Source organism: Panthera tigris, chromosome D3 (assembly GCF_018350195.1).
Source record: "Panthera tigris isolate Pti1 chromosome D3, P.tigris_Pti1_mat1.1, whole genome shotgun sequence".
Taxonomy (NCBI): domain Eukaryota; kingdom Metazoa; phylum Chordata; class Mammalia; order Carnivora; family Felidae; genus Panthera; species Panthera tigris.
In genome coordinates, this window is record NC_056671.1 from 7,151,118 (window position 1) to 7,169,879 (window position 18,762).

At 40.0% G+C, this 18,762-nt stretch overlaps 1 protein-coding gene across 13 annotated transcripts in view; it reads left to right on the forward strand.

Annotated features, from left to right (window-relative positions):
- Nucleotides 1-18,762, forward strand: part of CLIP1 (CAP-Gly domain containing linker protein 1) — a 124,487-nt gene that overhangs the window by 99,553 nt on the left and 6,172 nt on the right. For 12 of the 13 annotated variants that reach the window (XM_042961893.1, XM_042961897.1, XM_042961901.1 and 9 more), the window contains one exon: nt 12,689-12,741. The exons of the other annotated variant lie outside the window; for it this stretch is intronic. In XM_042961893.1, coding sequence (XP_042817827.1) covers nt 12,689-12,741 — 53 coding nt within the window. The remainder of the gene's footprint in view (nt 1-12,688; nt 12,742-18,762) is intronic. 13 annotated transcript variants of the gene reach the window in all.

Below are 18,762 nucleotides of genomic sequence, written 5' to 3' on the forward strand. Positions count from 1 at the left end.
TGCTTGTGTGTCTCTGTAGGGAAAACAGTGGGAGGAGGCATCTTGCTACCTTGGCCAGGGCTCTGCCGGGCTCCCTCACCCGTGTTCTTCTCTTCTGCATGTTGGCATTTGAATTGCCTTCCTTTTGAAAAGGTTTTGCCACTAGAAATTTGAAAGTCAGTGACTTTGAAGGGTGTTACAGAACAGCACGTGCAAGAAACAACCAAGAAAAGTGACTTCCCTTTAAAGGACAGATTGTTAGGCCCTTCATAGTTCTGTGCTTTACTCAGAAGAGAGAGATAAGTGGGTATGAACTAAATAATAGGCTTCAATGGTAGAGCTCGTTGACCATGATAATGATTATCAAGGAAGATTATGGGTAATTCTTCCCTTGAAAAAAATAAAAGTATATATGTAGTGTCTATGTGTATTTATTTCAAAAGACTGGAGAGAACCACCCATTTAAAATGATTTAGAAACAACCTTAGTCTACAGAAGACTGATTAATTCATCAGCTCTATTCTTACTGTATAATCTCCACAAATCTGGAGTACTGCTTACTTCTGTAAAATCACACGTTTCACATTATTACTTACTGTAGTCAAGCCAAACTATTGATCAGCTATGTTTAGAAATATACTCCAGAGCCACCTTGTTTGGCAGAAACCTTGGTTTTAGAACAAAAAAGGAATTCTTAGAATTTTAATTGTCATACTACAGAAACATTGAGTGTTTCATTCTAGGATTAAGACAGTGGAGGTGAAGTTGACAGGGGATGGGTAAACACTGACCTGGGACCTGGGTTCTTCCTGAGTCCTTTATTAAGTAGCATCGTAATTCACCAAACATGTACCAAGCTGATGGTCTTGCATGTTTCCCAGAATCATCACAACATGCCTCTGAGACAGGCAGGCTATTATTTTGTAGACCAGCTGACACTCAAAAGTGGACCAACTTGCTAAGGACACACAGCTAGGCGGTGGAGCTGAGACCTGTACTCCTGTCAGACTAATTTGGAGGCCTCTTTCCGTACTTCTATACTGAGAATAAAGCTTATTTCTACTTGATAATTGAGATTAAAAAAAAAGAAAGAAAAACTTGTGAGCTAGGATTGGTGTGGGTGGATGGGGTCAAACAATGCTATAGAAATGCCCTCTCGGTGTGTTGGTATTTTTTTTTTTCCTGCCTCAAGAATTTATTTTGCTTAAAAGCCCAAGACACCCCAGAATCTGTTCTCCATCTTAGGCATCTCACTGGGATTATTTGCTAAGGATTTTTACTTCCTTGAGAAGCCCCCTTCACTATGGGGACTATTTGATTTCCTGTTTGTCAATTGGATGTGAGGTGATTTATCAAAATAAAAGAATCCCTGCCTCCCGTGGCAGTGGTATTGTAGAATATTCTTTTTATCAATTAAAAAGATGTAGAAAATTTGTGAAATTAAGAGGGTTAGTCATGAGCAGCACTGATTGGTCAAAGTTGGGCAGTGATGTCAGTTTCCACTCTTAGGTAGAAATTCTCATTGGACTGGATTGACAAGTGGGTATCGTGTGCCCCCGTGAAGAAGTATTTCAGTAATTGGAAGGACTCCTCTATTTGTTGATAGTCCTCTGGAACAGAGCTGGCAAATCCAGAAACAGACCCACACGTGTGCATTCTTTTTTGTCCGCTCTCCCTACCAGACATTCTCCTTTCCAAAGGAAAATTGTGTAAGCCGCCTTTCCCAAGTGGGAGACTACTTTTGTGGGGGGAGGGGAGCAAAAACCAGGGTCAGCTGGGATTGTAAGAGGCGTGATTTATCTGGCATCAACAGTGACAGAAATCTTTAGAGACTGTCACAGAGTGCCTTGTCTTTGAAAAGAGAGTATATTAGATTGAAACATATGCAATTGCTTTCATTTTGCAATTTCCTAGTGTTCACTCTAGTAGTTAACATAACCTACTTCTTGATAACTGACGATTATGAAGATTGTTGTAATTACATAACTGCCGTTGACTGCTTCCACCTTCGCTTTGACGCCTGAGGGCTGACTAGTTTCATGCTGCTTCAGGGGTGTGTGTGTGTGAGTGAGTGAAAATACACGTAACATCTACTGTTGGAACCATCTTACAGTGTACAATTCAATGGTATTTGGGACATTCACAGTGCAGTGTGGCCATTACTTCTGTCCAGTTCCAGAACATTTTCATCACCCTGAAAGGAAACCCCATACTTGTTTAAGCGCTCGCTTCCCATTTCTTCCTGCCTCCCAGCCCCTGGTGACCACTCATCTATTTTCTGTCTCTATGGATTAGCTTGTTCTGGATGTTTCATACAAGAGGAATGATAAAACACATGACTGTTGGTGACTGGCTTCTCTCACTCAGTGTCGTGCCGTCGGGGCCCATCCGTGTTGTAGCAGGCGTGAGCGCTTGCTTGCCTCTTGGCTGAATGGAATTTTATTGAATGCGTACCCCTCATGTTGTTTCTGCCTCTGGTTCAGGTGTTTCGGGTCTCCTTTCTCCATCCGAATGGTCGCCTGTCCCTGCTGATGTCTGTCTGCCTCCCTGCCTATGGCCACTGTGTCTTATTGCCACTTGGTATCTTTAGTGGGTGGGGAAATCCTTCTCACTTCCTTAAAATCTCTTCTAAATCTTGCCACACTGGTCATACTTACAGTCCTGTCTTCTTTTCTTTACTTCCAGACTTTTAAAAAGAGTAACATTTTCTGCCTTCCATTTCACCCCCCATTTTCTTCGCAATCCCCTGCTGTCTGCTTTTCGCCACCGCCAGTGCACCACTGAAGTGACTCTCGCCTGAGTCATCACTTACCTAGTGACAGCACAAGTGCGTGGCTTCCTTTCCATCCTTTCTGAACATTTGGCGTCTCCACCTACATTCTTGACTTTCCTCCTTTGACATCTTCCACCCTCTTGGCTCATGTTTGTCCTGCCACCCCTGGTCAGTTGCCATATGCAGGTCCGCATTTACATTTTTTCTGTCCCCATGTGGTAAACGTCTCCTCATTGTTAGGCCCATCCTCTAGCCTCGGGGGCGGCTGCTGTCCAGGACTCTGTCATGCTGAGAATGCCATGTTGTGTCTCCACACAGGCTGTGAGATGGTGGGAATCGCAGGGCATGCTGTATAGGTTCGAATGAACAAATGAGTGATTAAATGCATACCTCGCTTTTAGCGGGGCCTCAGGATGCAGAAACCTTGACTGCCTTTTTTTTTTTTTTTTTTTTTACATTATTTCATTTACTTCGAGTTTCATAGCTTTGTTATAGAGAGTTATGGTTGCCGGAAACGTGATGAGTGGGGCATTTGCCCTGTGTGGATAGAGGAAGCGCACAGCGCAAAATCAGGCAGGGTCTGGGAGATTCAAGATTAATGGAAACTATACAGAGCATTATTTCCTTTCATAGAGAATACTAAAAATAATTACAGTGATGTGAGCTCTTCTATAGAAATAGTCACCTTAAGTAGTAACTTTTGAAATGTCTGATTTATCATTTCCAAACCTCACACGTATTCCCCCTTGTAAGGGCTGCAGATACACTGAGCTGTCACTATGGCAACAGTGCTGATTTCTCTCCCCACTCCCCTTCCCAGTTATTTGCAAAATGAGATTACAGTTTGTTGATACAGGACAGGGATTAGATGCCTCAATAACTGTATTTTATCAACACTTCTGACAAAGGTTACAACAAATGCAGTCTCCAAAATTTGAGGTTACCGTTGAGATTGATTTATGACTAATAGCCTGCAAATGTTAAATAGGCCTGAACTTGCAGACATGAATGTATAGAAAAGGAATGCATTCTTTTTCTTTTCTTTCTTTCTTTCTTTTCTTTTTTTTTTTTTTAACTCTCCTGCCCAATGTGGGGCTCTAACTCACAACCCAAGACCAAGAGTCACATGTTCTACCGACTGAGCCAGCCAGGTGCCCCAAGGCAACACCATTTTTAGCTTGTCCTGTTTTATTTTGGAAAACAGTGGTTATTAGCCATCGTAATTTTAATCTGGGCTCCGGATACTTCTGGGCAAGTAGGGCTGAGTGAAGCTGATCATAGAATCTTTCTCCTTCGATACCTAATGAAGTGAACACACTCTTCTGACTATTAAAAAATGTCTCCAGGAAAATCTCTCCAGCAAAGCCCATCGGCTTCATGCTTTCAGTAAACATTAAAATTTGGCAACCAAGAAAAGAAACAAGATGGTGGTTTGACTCTGTTGACGCTGTTCCCAGTGGTAAGAGAAAAGAAAATGTGTAGCAAAATCCTGAGAATTTTTATTCTGCTTCTCTCCATCCTTGTGCCCAGTCCAGTTTAGGGAAAGTTAGATGGAAGAGGTGAATAGTCCGAACAGTCACAGAACAATCTTTGAGGCTAGAAGTTCTCTTTGACCATCTCAGAGTTTTACCAGAGGCGGGAAGAATTGCTGGGCGTCATTTTCCATAGTGAGTCTAGTCAACAGAGTGGCTTAAGTAAAAGGATATGGAGGAGGGGGTTCCTCTCAAATGATAATAAGTCCACAGGAGGGGAGTCCAGGTGAGTCCTCTACTCAGGAATGTCCTCAGGGAACCCTGTTCTTCCTTTCTGCTCTTCTTTCTGCTACCCTTACTGCACATAGATGGTCACAGGGCATTGGTGAAACTTTGCTGGAGGAAGTAGGGGAAAGCCAAAGTGGGGAAGGGCAGAAAGGCCTTCTCTTTACGTGATTTTGTCTTTCAGCTTGGAGAGGAAAACTCCTATCCCTGTAATAGTGTCACATAATCACGTCCAGCCATAAATGAGGCTGCCTTCCCATCTTTGGGAAGGGAAGGCAACAGAGATGAGACTAGATGTTAAAAAGACAATTTTGTGTCTGCCTGAGACTGAAGCCTGAGGACACACTGCTGTGGGAATAGGATTACCTTTGTTCAGAGGGGGCACTAAAAGAAAAGTCCATGAAAGAGACCTCCAGCCCAGATGCTGTATATCCCCTTCACTGTGCTCCCTCCCTCCTTGCCCTCCAGCTGTAGACATGTATAGGCTGCAGTGCCCAAACTTTTCCGTTGTAGCTTGGAGATGAAGATTAAAGGTCTCAGATAAAATAGGAAGGGTGTCAGGGAAAATTAATTTGCATCACATATGAGCAAACAGACGGTCTCAGTAGAGCTGCCCACAGTAAGATGAACACTTGAATGCCTATCGTACTGAAAGAAGAAAAAAGAAAAGAAAGGAACACAGGAATCCAAAGAGATGAGGAATTCAGGCCGCGAGAAAGCATTACCCAGAGTGGAATATTGCTTTGGGTTCTATAAAAACGCCAGTGACTTAAATAAAGCGGGTGTTCAAAGAAGAAATGACACAAGTGGAACAGAGAACGTGACAAGTCGAGGAAACAAGTGAGGACCAAAACGGCACCGTGTCGGGACTGAAGTCAGAAACAGAGAAGAGCCTGATGAACGTTTCTAAACATCTGGAGGGAAGGCTTGAGATGGTTATAACAAAGAGGGAAACAGAGATACTAAAGAATAAGAGGAAAGGTGATAGCTTTGGAGGACAGAGATCATCTGAATGAATATAATGAACAACTCTGAAAACTCTGAAAGAGGGAATTCAACAGAATTCAGAAAGAAAGTGTTAGGAGGTAAAATAGGGAAATTTCCCCCACGTGAAGAACTGAGTCTACATGTAAGAAGGACAGTAGGGGGGCGCCTGGGTGGCTCAGTTGGTTAAAGGACCGACTCTTGGTTTCAGCTCAGGCCATGATCTCACAGTTCGTGGGTTTGAGCCCTGTGTCGGGCTCTGTGCTGACAATGCACAGGTTGCTTGGGTTTCTATCTCCCTTTCTCTCTATAAACTTAAAGGGAAGGACATAGTAGGATGTAGGGAAACTCAATTAGAGAATCTTGGGTGAGGGGGGTGGTAGTGGTGGAGGAGGATATTGGTTCAAAGCAATTGACATAAAAAAATAACACTGGTTATTAATGAAATTTGAGAATATAGAGATAATTCTTGAGATGCCCAGGCAGGAAAGGCAGATTCCTTATAAAAAGGTAAAAAAAAAAAAAAAAAAAAAAAAAAAAAAGGCGGTGGCACCCAGGTGGCTCAGTTGCTTAAGCATTCGACTTCAGCTTAGGTCATGATCTCACGGTTTGTGGGTTTGAGCCCCTCATCTGGCTCTGTGCTGACAGCTCAGAGCCCGGAGCCTGCTTTGGATTCTGTGTGTTTCTCTCCCTCCCCTGCTTGTGCTGTCTCTTTCTCAAAAATAAATAAACATTTAAAAAAAATGAAATGGTCTCCTTTCCTGAAAACGGAGGTATTTTTAAAAAATATACTAACAATACAATGAAAAGGTAAAACAAAAAAACAAAAAACAACCCAACCCACAACCCAGTGCAGCCACATTGGATGCGAGAAAACTGTGCCACAGTGTTCCCAGAGTTCTGAGGGATAGAAAATAGGATCAGGAGCGTCCTATCCTGGCAGTTATTCACAGATGAAAGGACAGGTAGATGTTTTCAAAGAACATCTGAAGAAATATCATGAAAGAACTCAGAAGCTGTGGCATCTATGAATCCTTCTGAAAAGTAGCTGCTTGCTGATAAAATCTGGCCATGAATCAAAATACAGGACTTCTCTAAAGAGAAATTGTGGCAAAAGGACTAGTACTGGCGTGAGCACTAAATGCAAGCAAGTAGACAACTAAGCGAACAACTCAGGGAGCTACGGGTATAGAATAGAATTGTGTTTTAACTTTATTTGGAAATTATCTCAAACTTTGCAAAAAAATTTATAAAAATAGAACACAGAGTACTCAAATTCTCTAAGGACTTGTTTTTACCTTAACCAAAGTGCAGTTACCAAATTCAGGAAGTTTTAACACTAGTATTCAACGTACAGGCCATTTTCCTGTTCAGGCAGTTGTCCCAGTAAATGACCTTTATAGTTTTTCCCCATCTCTGGTTCAGTATCCAGTCCAGGATCATGCATTTCTTTCTCCCTTCCCCTCCCTTCCCCTTCTTTTCTTTTTTAAAACTATATTTATTTTTAAAGCAAGAGAGAGCCCAGGTCGGGGAGGGGCAGAGAGCAGGAGAGAGAAAGAATCCCAAGCAGGCTCCACACCCAGCATGGAGCCCGACATGGGGCTTGAACTCCCGAACAGAACTGTGGGATCCTGCATGACCCGAGCCGAAATCAAGAGTCAGACGCTTAACCGACTGAGCCACCCAGGTGCCCCCAGGATCATGTGTTTCATTCACTGACTTCAGTCTCTTCTCATTTTCTTTATCTGGAATGCTGCTTCTGCCTTTTTTCAGTCAAAATTTTATGACTTGACTCTTTTTTCTTTTAAAGAACAGGCCAATGATGAGGTATAAAATCCTTCATTTTGGGTTTGTGATGTTTCATCACGATGGTTATACATTTTTAGCAGGAAGATAATTGATGTTGTATCCTTCCAAGAGTCATGTGATGTTGCTTTATCCCATTTATTGGTGGTGTTAATTTTGATCGAGTGTAAGTTTAAAATATTTGCAAGGTAAAAAGAAAAAAAGGAAAGAAAAAGAAAAAAAATAGACAAATATAAAGAGAGTAGACGTCTAACAAAATTTGAGGTGGTAGAGTGGAAAGAAAAGGGAAGAAAGCGACCACGAATAAAAATTAGAGACTAATTGACATGTGTGGGCACTGTGTAAAAAGAATTACTTCATACGTATTGGCCTTGCTCAGTCACAGTCCCCTGCCCTATGGCCACACAGTCAACAGCATTCTTGACAAAGAACCATCCTATCCATGTGTGTGTGTATTAGAAGATACAAATATATTCATATACATATATTTATGTTAGAAGATACAAATATATTCATATACATATATATTTATATATACATATATATATATGTGGTTACAACAGGTTTTCAGGATACAAGGTTTAATAGACAAAAGTCAGTCATTATGTATCAGCAATGAACAAGTGGAGTTTGAAATTGAAAACTTAATACCATTTACATAAGCACTCCCCAAAATGAAACACTTAGGTAAGTTTAGTAATGTATGGACAGCATCTGAGGAAAAACTACAAAACTGTGATGAGCAAAATCAAAAAAGAATGAAATGAATGGAGATATCCTTTGTTCATGGATAGATACTCAATACTGTCAAGATATTGACTCTTCCCAACATGATCTATAGATTTAACACAATTCCAGTCAAAATCCCAACAAGTTCTTTTGTGGATATTGACAAACTGATTCTGTAGTTTATGTGAAGAGGTTAAAGACCCCAAATAACCAACTCAGTATTGAAGAACAACAAAGTTGAAGGATTGACACTACCTGATTTCAAGACTTAGTATAGACAAATAGGTCAATGGAATACAGAGCTCAGAAATAGACTCACATAAATATAGGCAACTGATCTTTGACAAAGGAGGAAAGGCAATACAGTGGAACAAAGATTGTTTGTTCAACAGATAGTGCTGGAACAAGTGGATGTCCCCATGCAGAAAGGTGAATCTAGACACAGGTACTACCTCTTTTGTGAAAATTAAGTTGAAATGGATCATAGACCTAAATGTAAAATGCACAGCTATAAAACTCCTAGAAAATAAAATCAGGGAAAACCTAAATGACCTTGGGTACACTGGTGACTTTTTAGGTACAAGACCACCAAAAGCATGATCCACAAAAAAGGATTGATAAGCTGGACTTTAATGAAATTAAAAACTTTGCTTTGTTAAAGACAGTGTGAAAAGAGAATGAGAAGGTAAGTCACAGATTTGGGGAAAATATTTACAAAAGACACTTCTGATGAAGGACTGTTACTCAAAATATACAAAGAACTCTTAAAACTCAACAATAAGAAAATGAATAAGTCAATTACAAAATGGACAAAAATCCTGAATAGACGCATCGCCAAAGAAGATACATAGATGGCAAATAGCATTTGAAAAGTTGCTCAACATCATACGCCATTAAGGAATTGTGAATTAACAATGAGATGATATGATACAACTATCAGGATGGCCCAAATCGAAAACATTTGGCAACACCAAATGCTGGTGAAACTAGAGTAACAGGAGCTCTGATTCGTTGCTGGTAGCAGTGCAAAATGGTAAAGCTGCTTTGGGAAGACAGTTCGGCAGTTTCTTACGAAACTAGACATACTGTTACCATAAGATCCAGAAATGGTGCTCTTTGGTATTTACCCAAATGAACTAAAAATATAATCCACACAATATCCTGTGCATAAGTGTTTATAACAGATTTATTCACAGTTATCAAAACTTGGAAGCAACCAAGATGTCCCTCAGTAGGTGAGTGGATAAATAAAAACTATGGTCATCCAGATGATGGAATATTACTCAGCACCCAAAAGAAATGACCTGTTAAGCCATGGAACCACATGGAGGAATGTTAAATGCATATTACTAAGTGAAAGAAGCCAATTGGAAAAGGCTACATATTGTATGGTTCCAAAGATATGACATTCTATCAAAAGCAAAACTATGGAGACATTAAAAAGATAGTGGTTGTTAGGGAATAAGGGAGGGGGGAGGGAGTTATGAATAGGGAGAATACTAAAGATTGTTGGGGCAGTGGCACTACTTTGGTCACACTACAGGGGTGGATACATGTCTTCATATATTCATCAGAACTCAGAGAATGTACAGCACCAAGATTGAACCTAATGAAAACAATGAACTTTGGGTATTAATGATGTGTCAATGTATGTTCAGTGCCTATAACAAATGTACCACTGTGGTGTGGGATGTTGATAATGTGGGAGGTTGTGCGTGTGTGGGGGCAGGGAATGTATGGGAAATGTTGATACTTTCTGTTCAATTTTGCTGTGAACCTAAAACTCTCTAAAATATAAAATTTATTAATTGAAAAAAAGTATGTAATTTACCCGTAATAACATTAAATGTAAATGGATTAAACACTGATTAAAAGAGGGTTGGCAGAGATTGTCAGGATGAATTTTTTAAAAACATGATCTAACTATATAAGATTATATAAACTATATAATGTTTATAAGAGACACAGCATAGATTCAAAGACAGAAATGGGTTCAAAATAAAAGGACGGAACAAGATATTACATGCCAACAGTAACCAAAAACAAGTTGGAGTGGCTATACTAATATCAGACAAAATAGGCTTTTGAGACAAAACTTTTTACCGAAGACAGAGAAAGATATTTTATAATAAAAAAATCAAAATGTAACAATTATAAATATATATGCACCTAATATTAAAGCCCCAAAATATGCAAAGCAAAACTTGATAGAATTAAAGGAGGAAAGACAATTCAACAATAAAAGTTAGAGACTCCAGTACCTTATTTTGGTAATAGATGGAACAACAGCAACTTGTTGAGAGAAGATCAACAAGGAAATAAAAGCTTGAACAACACTATGAATCAGCTAAACCTAATAGTCATCTATAGACTATTCCACCCGAGAGGAACAGAATACACATTCTTCTCGGGCACACGTGGAACATTCTCGAGGAGAGACCATAAAATAAGTCTCAGTGAATTTAAAAGGATTGAAATCATGTGAAGTAGGTTTTGGCTTGTGCGATTCAAAAATGTCAAGGCAGGGGCACCTGGGTGGCTCAGCCGGTTAAGCACCCAACTTCTGCTCAGGTCATGATCTCATGGTTTGTGAGTTTGAGCACCACTTCAGGCTCTGGAGCCTGGAGCCTACTTCACATTCAGTGTCTATACCTCTCTCTGCCCCTTTCCAGCTTACACACTCTCTCTCTTTCAAAAATAAACGTTAAAAAAAATTCGAAAGGAGCCCCTGGGTGGCTCAGTCCGTTAAGCGTGTGACTTTGGCTCAGGTCATGATCTCACGGTCTGTGGGTTCAAGCCCTGTGTCGGGCTCTGTGCTGACAGCTCAGAGCCTGGAGCCTGCTTCGGATTCTGTGTCTCCCCCTCTCTCTCTCTACCCCTCCCCTGTTTGCACTCTGTCTCTCTCAAAAATATTAAAAAAAATTTTTTTTTTAATTCAGAAATGTCAAAGCCACAAAAGGGAAGAATGAGGAATGAGTTAGGTTAAATCTGACCTACTAAATGAACTTATTATCCTAAATTGGATACTGGACCAGAAGAAGAAAAAAACATTTCCTTTAAAAAAATCAGTACCATAAGTATTCCAAACTTCTGTGGAAATTCAGGCACAATTACTCCCTCCAAGAAAGAGGGGGACTCTCTCCATAACTTGTTCTTGAAAGTGTTGAATGATTTTTCAGATGTTTATTAATCATTTGTATTTTCTCTCTTGTGAATTACCTGTTTTTATCCATTTATCCTCACTGTAGGTATTTCTCAGTCTGAAGTCTCATTGATTTTTTTTTCTTCTGTTTTAATTTTTAAATTATAAAACAGCTTGTTTAAAAAATAAATTGTATAGGGGCACCTGGGTGGCTCAGTCAGTTGAGCATCCGACTTCGGTCAGGTCATGATCTCTTGGTTCGTGAGTTCGAGCTCCACGTCAGGCTCTGTGCTGACAGCTCAGAGCCTGGAGCCTGCTTCAGATTCTGTGTCCCCCTCTCTCTTCGCCCCACCCCTGCTTGTGCTCTCTCTGTCTTTCAAAAATGAATAAACATTAAAAAATTTTTTTAATAAAATAAAAAATAAACTGTATAAATGGGCATAAAGGAAAAAAAGGCCCTTTCATCTCCGCTTCCCACTCTCCAGATGTTCTCCCTCTTATTTTAGTTTTTAAAGCTTGTCTCCCACCCTTATTCTCCTTCCTTGCACTCTTTAAAAATTTCTAAATATTTTTTGTGAATTACTCATGGAACAAAAGCATACATCTTTAATAGACTAGGAAAACAGAGTTTGCAGTGGAAAAACTGTATGTTAACCTCAATAGATTTTGTGATAAGTGTAATTTTAGGTTCAACACACACGTTTATGTCTATTTAAGAACTTTAAAATTCTGAAGATCTCATAGCAAAGCATAGATATAATTAATACATAATCAGAAATAAGACCATAAACTACATGCAGTGAGCTAATAGCTTAAATTCTGGGCTGTTGGAAACCGTTCCATAGTCTTTGGTGTTATCCTTTGATTTGGAAAAGAAAGCACACAGGAATGTGTTCACCTGTGTGGAACACAGCTTTCACAAGTGTGAGCTGAAATTGATATGTCACATGATAAACTCTGCATGGTACAGATTGGGGGGGAGGGGGGAGTCATCTCTCACAGGATTAACTAACTGAACCTTTTGCATTTATCTGTCATAGAATAATAGAATTGTAGAAGTAAACACCCCTTAGAACATCTCTTCTAACTTCCTTATTTTATGGGTGAAAAACTAATGCCTGGAATGTGGTAGACGTGAAATGAGGCCCATGCGGCATAAGCAGCCTGTTCCGAGCCATCCAGGAGTTAGTGACACTTGATCTGTGTGACTTCGGCGAAGGAGCCAGCATGTTAACAGAGAAGCTTTCACTCGTTCATTTAACAAATGAGCGAAACATTTATTGAATGTTGGAGATAGGGCATGTACCGAAGAAGGGGAGTCATTCAGGTCCTAAATGACTTGTAAATTAACGACTGTACATGATGTAGTAACCTTTTGTTCTTTTTTCATTGCCAGTGAGGAAGGCCAATTGCTTTAGCTGCCCCGGAGCCTGGGAATGTGACATGTGGAATGAGAAATAGGCCTCTCTGTGGACTTTTGTGACGAACTGAACTTTTTTGTGTGTGTTTTTTTTCCAGCTAGAAGAAGAGAGATCTGTGCTCAATAATCAGTTGTTAGAAATGAAAAAGAGGTAGGCTTTCTTTTTGTGTTTATTGTTGTGTGTGTGTGTTTAATGAGGAAAATGTCAGAACATGACGTGTATGGTGACTGTAGAAAACACGTCACCTCCTTATTGTTCAGAAGATTGGATTGTGATGGTTTGGTGCTCATAACCGGTGAATGATGAAAATTTATTTCAAAAGTTACAGTCTTAATTACAAAGACAAAGGACAGGTTAATTTTTAAGCCATGGTCAGTTGAATTTATTCAGAAATGTTCTAAAATCAGATTGTCTCATTATACTGCTGTTACCTCTTCTTTTCAGTAACTGAAAATGCTGTAATCTTCTGTAGAGTAATTGATCTGCATATAAATACTGATTGCATTATATAAAAATTTGAACTTTTCAATAATAATGTGTTAACATCAATTTGAATGTTTCTGTTTTCTAAGAAAGAGCTTTCCTCTCTGTTACTCTTTGATGATAATCAAATGATATTTAAATGGAAACCTTCCAGCACTTTGGAGTAAGGATAAATGGGGCCACAGAAGTAACTGTTTAGAAGCCTGATGCTTACGTGTCTTGACAGTCTCTGTCTGCTCTTGTAAAATGTGCAGTTTGTGTCTAGAGAAATTCTGTGCTTTACGCTGCGTGCCGGGCAGATGGGTGGGTACTGTTGCCGAGAACCACAGCCCTGATGGTGGTTCGCTGAGTAGATGTGCGTCACGACAGTGACGTAATTTTCTCTTCTTGAAAACAGAACTAAACATAATTCTTTAAGAAGAGCTTAATCAAGAATTCATCCACGCTCTTGCGAAGTATTTTATTATTCTTTCTGGTCGGGAAGAGGAAGTTTCTCTCCCTGACCACTGACACACGTGTTTTACTCTGGCAGTCTGCTCCTGCCAGCATGGCGGTGGCTTAGGAATTGAGGGCTTTCTTTAGCCCACAGAGATATTGGGATCCACAAGAAACATTCCAAAGGACATTAGGCTTCAAGTCCAGGAGTGCCTTTCCTCCTTTCTTGTTTAATTAAGAAATCCTTAGATTCATTCTTACTTAAAGTTTCCTACCAGAATGCACACAGAATGCATCACTGCCCCCACCCCGTCCTTGTGCAGGCAGCCAGCTCTGCGAGGGTGGGCCTCAGGATATTTCCATTTTACATAAATAAGGCTCCATTTCTTTAAAGAGAACCTCCTTATGCAGTTATCAAGGATATGTGAAAAAAAATTGATAGGGCTCGTTCCTGTCCCATTCTGCCAGGAGAGCATGGGAAAAATGGGCTGGTGTAAGTAAGCGAGTACTGACATTATCCCTTTGTGTTCACAATTCACAAACTTAATCTCAGGACAACCCCGCAAGATATATGGTGGGGCCTGCATTTATAAAGGATGAAAGTAGAGCCCAAAATGTTGGGCAACTTAGCCAAGAACCCAGATGCAAGCGTAAGACAGAGGGTGTCAGATGTTTATGCTGGCCCTTTTCTCACTGTACATTTATTTATTGTTCATTTTAAATCTTTTTTTTTTTCCTTTAAAGAATAAAGCTGCTATGCTTCATTAGTCTTTTCCACGTGACTTTAAATTACATGCCTTTCAAAATGTGAGCAGGCCTGTGACTTTTTTCTTGGCTTAAAAAGGTAGAACAAGTTTGGGGGCTTGTTAAGGCCACTTCTTAATTCACCATCTTTGCTCCCATTTTAATTCCTGGATAAGTTTAGGAGAATGTCTCCTGAAAATCACTCTTTATATCAATAAATGCTGATAAACATGGTAATTGTTTCTGAAAGTGAAAATTTTGAAAACCTAACTTACCCTGTTTAGCGCTGTTTTTTGGTCAAATTAATCGTCATGGAAAGTTGTGTCTATTTCTGAAATCTGAATGCAGATCTATTTTAGCTAATAATTTGGGCCCTTAAGTGTCCTCTACTTCTCATTAAGTAGTAGGGTTCTTGTTATGTTGCATTTTTAAAGCTTGCCCAGTAACACTGTAAGGTACTTGCTTCATTGCTAGAATTTATTTCTAAGGTAAGTAGTAAGGAAAGAATCCGGGTAATATGTTCCCTGGAAGGGAAAGGCCCTTAGAGCCGTTCTTTCACACCGTGTTTATCTTCCCTTCTTGATACCTTAAGTGTCCTCTAAAAGCCAGTGTGATAATGGATTCCTGTGTAGATCTATGTGTGTAATAGTTAAGTAAATTTAGCATGGAGTACTGAAAAGAATTTGATAACGCTCTTAATTTAAGTCTGGAAAGTACTTAAATCATAAAGATGTTTGCAATGTAGTTGTTGACGCAAGAACTGAGATCTTAGTCAAGGGCTTAATTCAGAAGTGATCATTGAACATACATAGTCAAGATAGTATCTAAGTGTGGCATTGAAATGGTCATTGTATTGAAGTGCAGAACTTCTGACCCTGAGGCACAGACTGCTTCTCGTTAAGTAGTAGGGTCTTCCTGTATTTGCTATGGTTTTTTGGTACCTAAACATTAAATTGCAAGCAATCTGTAGTTCAGGTTTTTCTCTTAACTTAAAAATACAATCGTTATTTTGGAAGCTGGTTTCCAAGTCGGGTGGACCTCTTTCAAACCAGGCTCCAACATACCTGACCCAGCAGAGCCAACCTCAAATTGCTCTAACTGACCGAAGTGGACAAGTGTGCTCCCCTGTCCACTAAAGCCTACAGCAGATTTGGGAACACGTTTGGCCTCCCTCCCTTCTCTAGGCTTTTTGATGTCAAAGCAGGGACTCTGGAGCTCAAATGTTAGACGTGGACTTCTTGGAGTCAGAATTAATTCTGTTAGTGTAAATGCGGGATAAATGTCAGGAATGGAAACTGGTTGGCGACCCCGTCTGAGAGACCGGGTCTAAAGCGGTCCCGTGCTACTCCAGCTCGTTAAGCTCAGTGTGGGTTGCTGACTGTCTGACTGTCTCGAGCTTGCGCTACTTATCAATGCTCATTTCACCCTCTCTTTTCCCTTCCCTACTCCTGCTTCCTTTGCTCTATCTGTGTGTCTTTAATGGTAAGACTAAAGAAAGTCTATCCACGTTATAATAAATAAATTTCATATATTTTTAGTAAAACAACTTGTTGTATATATTTTTTGGCTGCCTTTGTCCCTCTGTGTCTTGCTTTTGTTTTGTAAAATATTCCTAGCAGCACACACACACACACACACACACACACACACACACACACACACCGGTTTTAGATCTATATACAGCAAAGAGATTCAGTGAAAATTTAGTTCTCCTTACATTACCTGCATTTCTTTTCATGTTTCTAATGTTTGGTTCTTGCTATCTTGCATTTTTTAAGCTTGCCCAGTTACACTTTAAGGTATTTGCTTCATTACTAGAATTTATTTCTTAAATAAGTAGTAAGGAAAGAATCTGGGTAATATGTTCCCTGGAAGGGAAAGGTATCTGGCCCTTAGAGCCGATCTTTCACACCGTGTTTATATCTTCCCTTCTCGATACCTTCAGCAGCACCAAGTCCTTCTAGCCAGCATGGCTTCAGAGTGTGGCACAGGCGCTCCTGTCAGTGTGGTTTGTGACTCACATGTCAGTAACATTGGCATATATGGTTTAATTTCGTCCCTCTTGGTTTGCACAGTGGGATTAGGGCTTGGAAATAGCCCAAGAAGCCAGCAGTGAAGACCGGCCATGAAGACAAGCTGCCAAAGGCTATTTGTCCTGTCATTTGATGTATAAATCACAAGGCAGATCCCTTTCCTAACCATGTGTCTCTTGACAGCTTGTCCAAGACACGTTCAGCCTGCCATCTTCTTCGAAGGCGGCCTAATTAGGGGTCGTGTGTACGTGAGAAGCAAAGATTCCCGTACCTTTTACCTTCTATCATCTGCTGGTGTCTTTATCCCTCCCTGCCACAAAGACTCTGTGAGATTCTGGTTGCCTAGAGTTCTGATTATAGAAGAACTTAAATCTGTTCACCAACCCCCATATCCTGGTGTTTTTCAGTAAAAACAGTAAAACTACATTTTTCAAATTGGAGTTGGATTTCTCACCAAGTGAAGCTCTTGAAATAGTTTCCACAATGGAAGAAACTACCAAATAAGTTTAATTGAAACTTAAGGAGCCCAGGATTTTGTGGATAACTGTGGATAACGTCAGATATTTACTTTCCAGGTGGAAGAATACCTATATATTCCTCCCATTGAAATCTTTGCTTTGTTTTAACCTAAGCAAGACCCTATTTCCTAGCGAGGTATTCCTCGCTTAGTAATTTAACAGCACCAATACCCACCCCCTCTCCAGTGTTCATATCATGCTTGGGTGTTGAATTCAAGAAATTTCTGTAAGTCTCAGATTCTTTTCTTACTACTTATTCTGGACTATAAGTGTAAGCCACACAATGAGATAAATGCAACACTTATATTTTCATCTTTGTGTAGAATTTCAATTTACCATAAATCATGAGAATTCTGTAATTCGTGTGCCGGATATCTTGGGTCTCACTAACCAGACATACATTCTGCCATTTCTAACCTGGGCCTCAGTTTCCGACTCTTCCAGTCAGTTCTCAAGCAGACTGAACCATGTGACATGCTCGTGTTGACCCAGTCCCTCCTTCTAGAACCGGGAGGGATTTGACTTCTTGTTCTTGAAGTTTTGGACTCACAGGTGATCATCTACATTAATGCGGTGTTGTAGGTTGGACGGTCTGAGGACTAGCTGGGAATTTCTTCCAGTCATGTTTTTCCTAAAAATTTTTGTGAAACAAGGACTTTTTTTTTCCCTCTTGTTTCACACTGCATGTAATTTTTTAAAACTTTTTTTATTTAAAACTTCTGGATTTACAGAAGAGTTGCAGAGGCAGTACAGAGAGTTCCCACATACCCATCACCCCACATCCCCTGACACACACACGTTGCACACTCCCTGGCACATTGGTCCAGACCGAGAAAGTAATGTTAGTTCAGTATGCTTAGCTAGACTCCAGACTCTATTCAGATTTCCCCAGTTTTTCCACGAATGTCTTGTTCCTCTTCTGGGATTCAGTCTAGGAAACCACACTGCATTCAGTGGTCATGCCTCCCCCGCTTCCTGCAGTCTGTGACAGTTCCTCAGTCTTTGCTGGTCTTTCGTGGCACTTTCTGAATGCATATAATTTTTGCAGCAAAAATTTAGATACACACACGTAAACACAGAGTAGCCTGCCCTTCTGGGTTATATCTATTGTGTCTTGCCCTCCTTCCCTGTCTTTCCTTCATCTTCCCCTTCTTTTTCCCACCCCTTGACTCCAGGATAAATGTTTCTCTCCTTAAGACCTGGTCCCCCTCCCTCTGCTGACAGACAAATTCGGAGTCAGGCTGAGAACTTGAAGCAAGTGCTCTGCCCGTCTCCCTCCAGACTCCCCCTGTGCTTTCATTTAACATTTCTGTTCCAGCCTTTATGTAATTACCTGTAATTTCTATGAGCAACTGAATGTCCTTTTCCGATTCTGTGGATGAAAAGTAATAATCCTTCAGTATGAATAGCAGTAATAATCTTTGCTACTGTTTTGGCCCATGAGATCTCAAAAATACATTCTTGGAAGTTGCTAAAAGTAACAAATTAGTGAGAACCAATTGATACCTCCAGCATAAAACTGCTCTGCATGACATCCGTGTATAATTGCTTTGCATGTGTGTATTTTAATTGTTGTTATTGCTTGGTAATAATTTATTCAAAAAGTAACAGAATTCAGCTGGGGTGGGGGTTAGATTTTTTAAAAGAATTCTTTGGGGGTAAAACAGTCTTGTTCTGGTTTTTTTTTTTTTTTTAAAATTCTACCTCTTCCAAAGTTATTAACATGTTTCTTTAAATTCAAATGGATACAATGATATGCAGATTCTGGCATGTCTATGCATAGGTAAACTTGTTCTCCCTCACAGTGAGTAAAATTTCAAGTAAAATTTTGCAAGCATAATAGCCTTAACCCCCTTTTAAACTTCCCCGTGATACTTTTTTCTTTACGTTAACTCAAGTTAATTGCGTGTTTGTCATAGGGCAGCTGGACGCTGACCATTCTCTCGGTTGATTTGTGG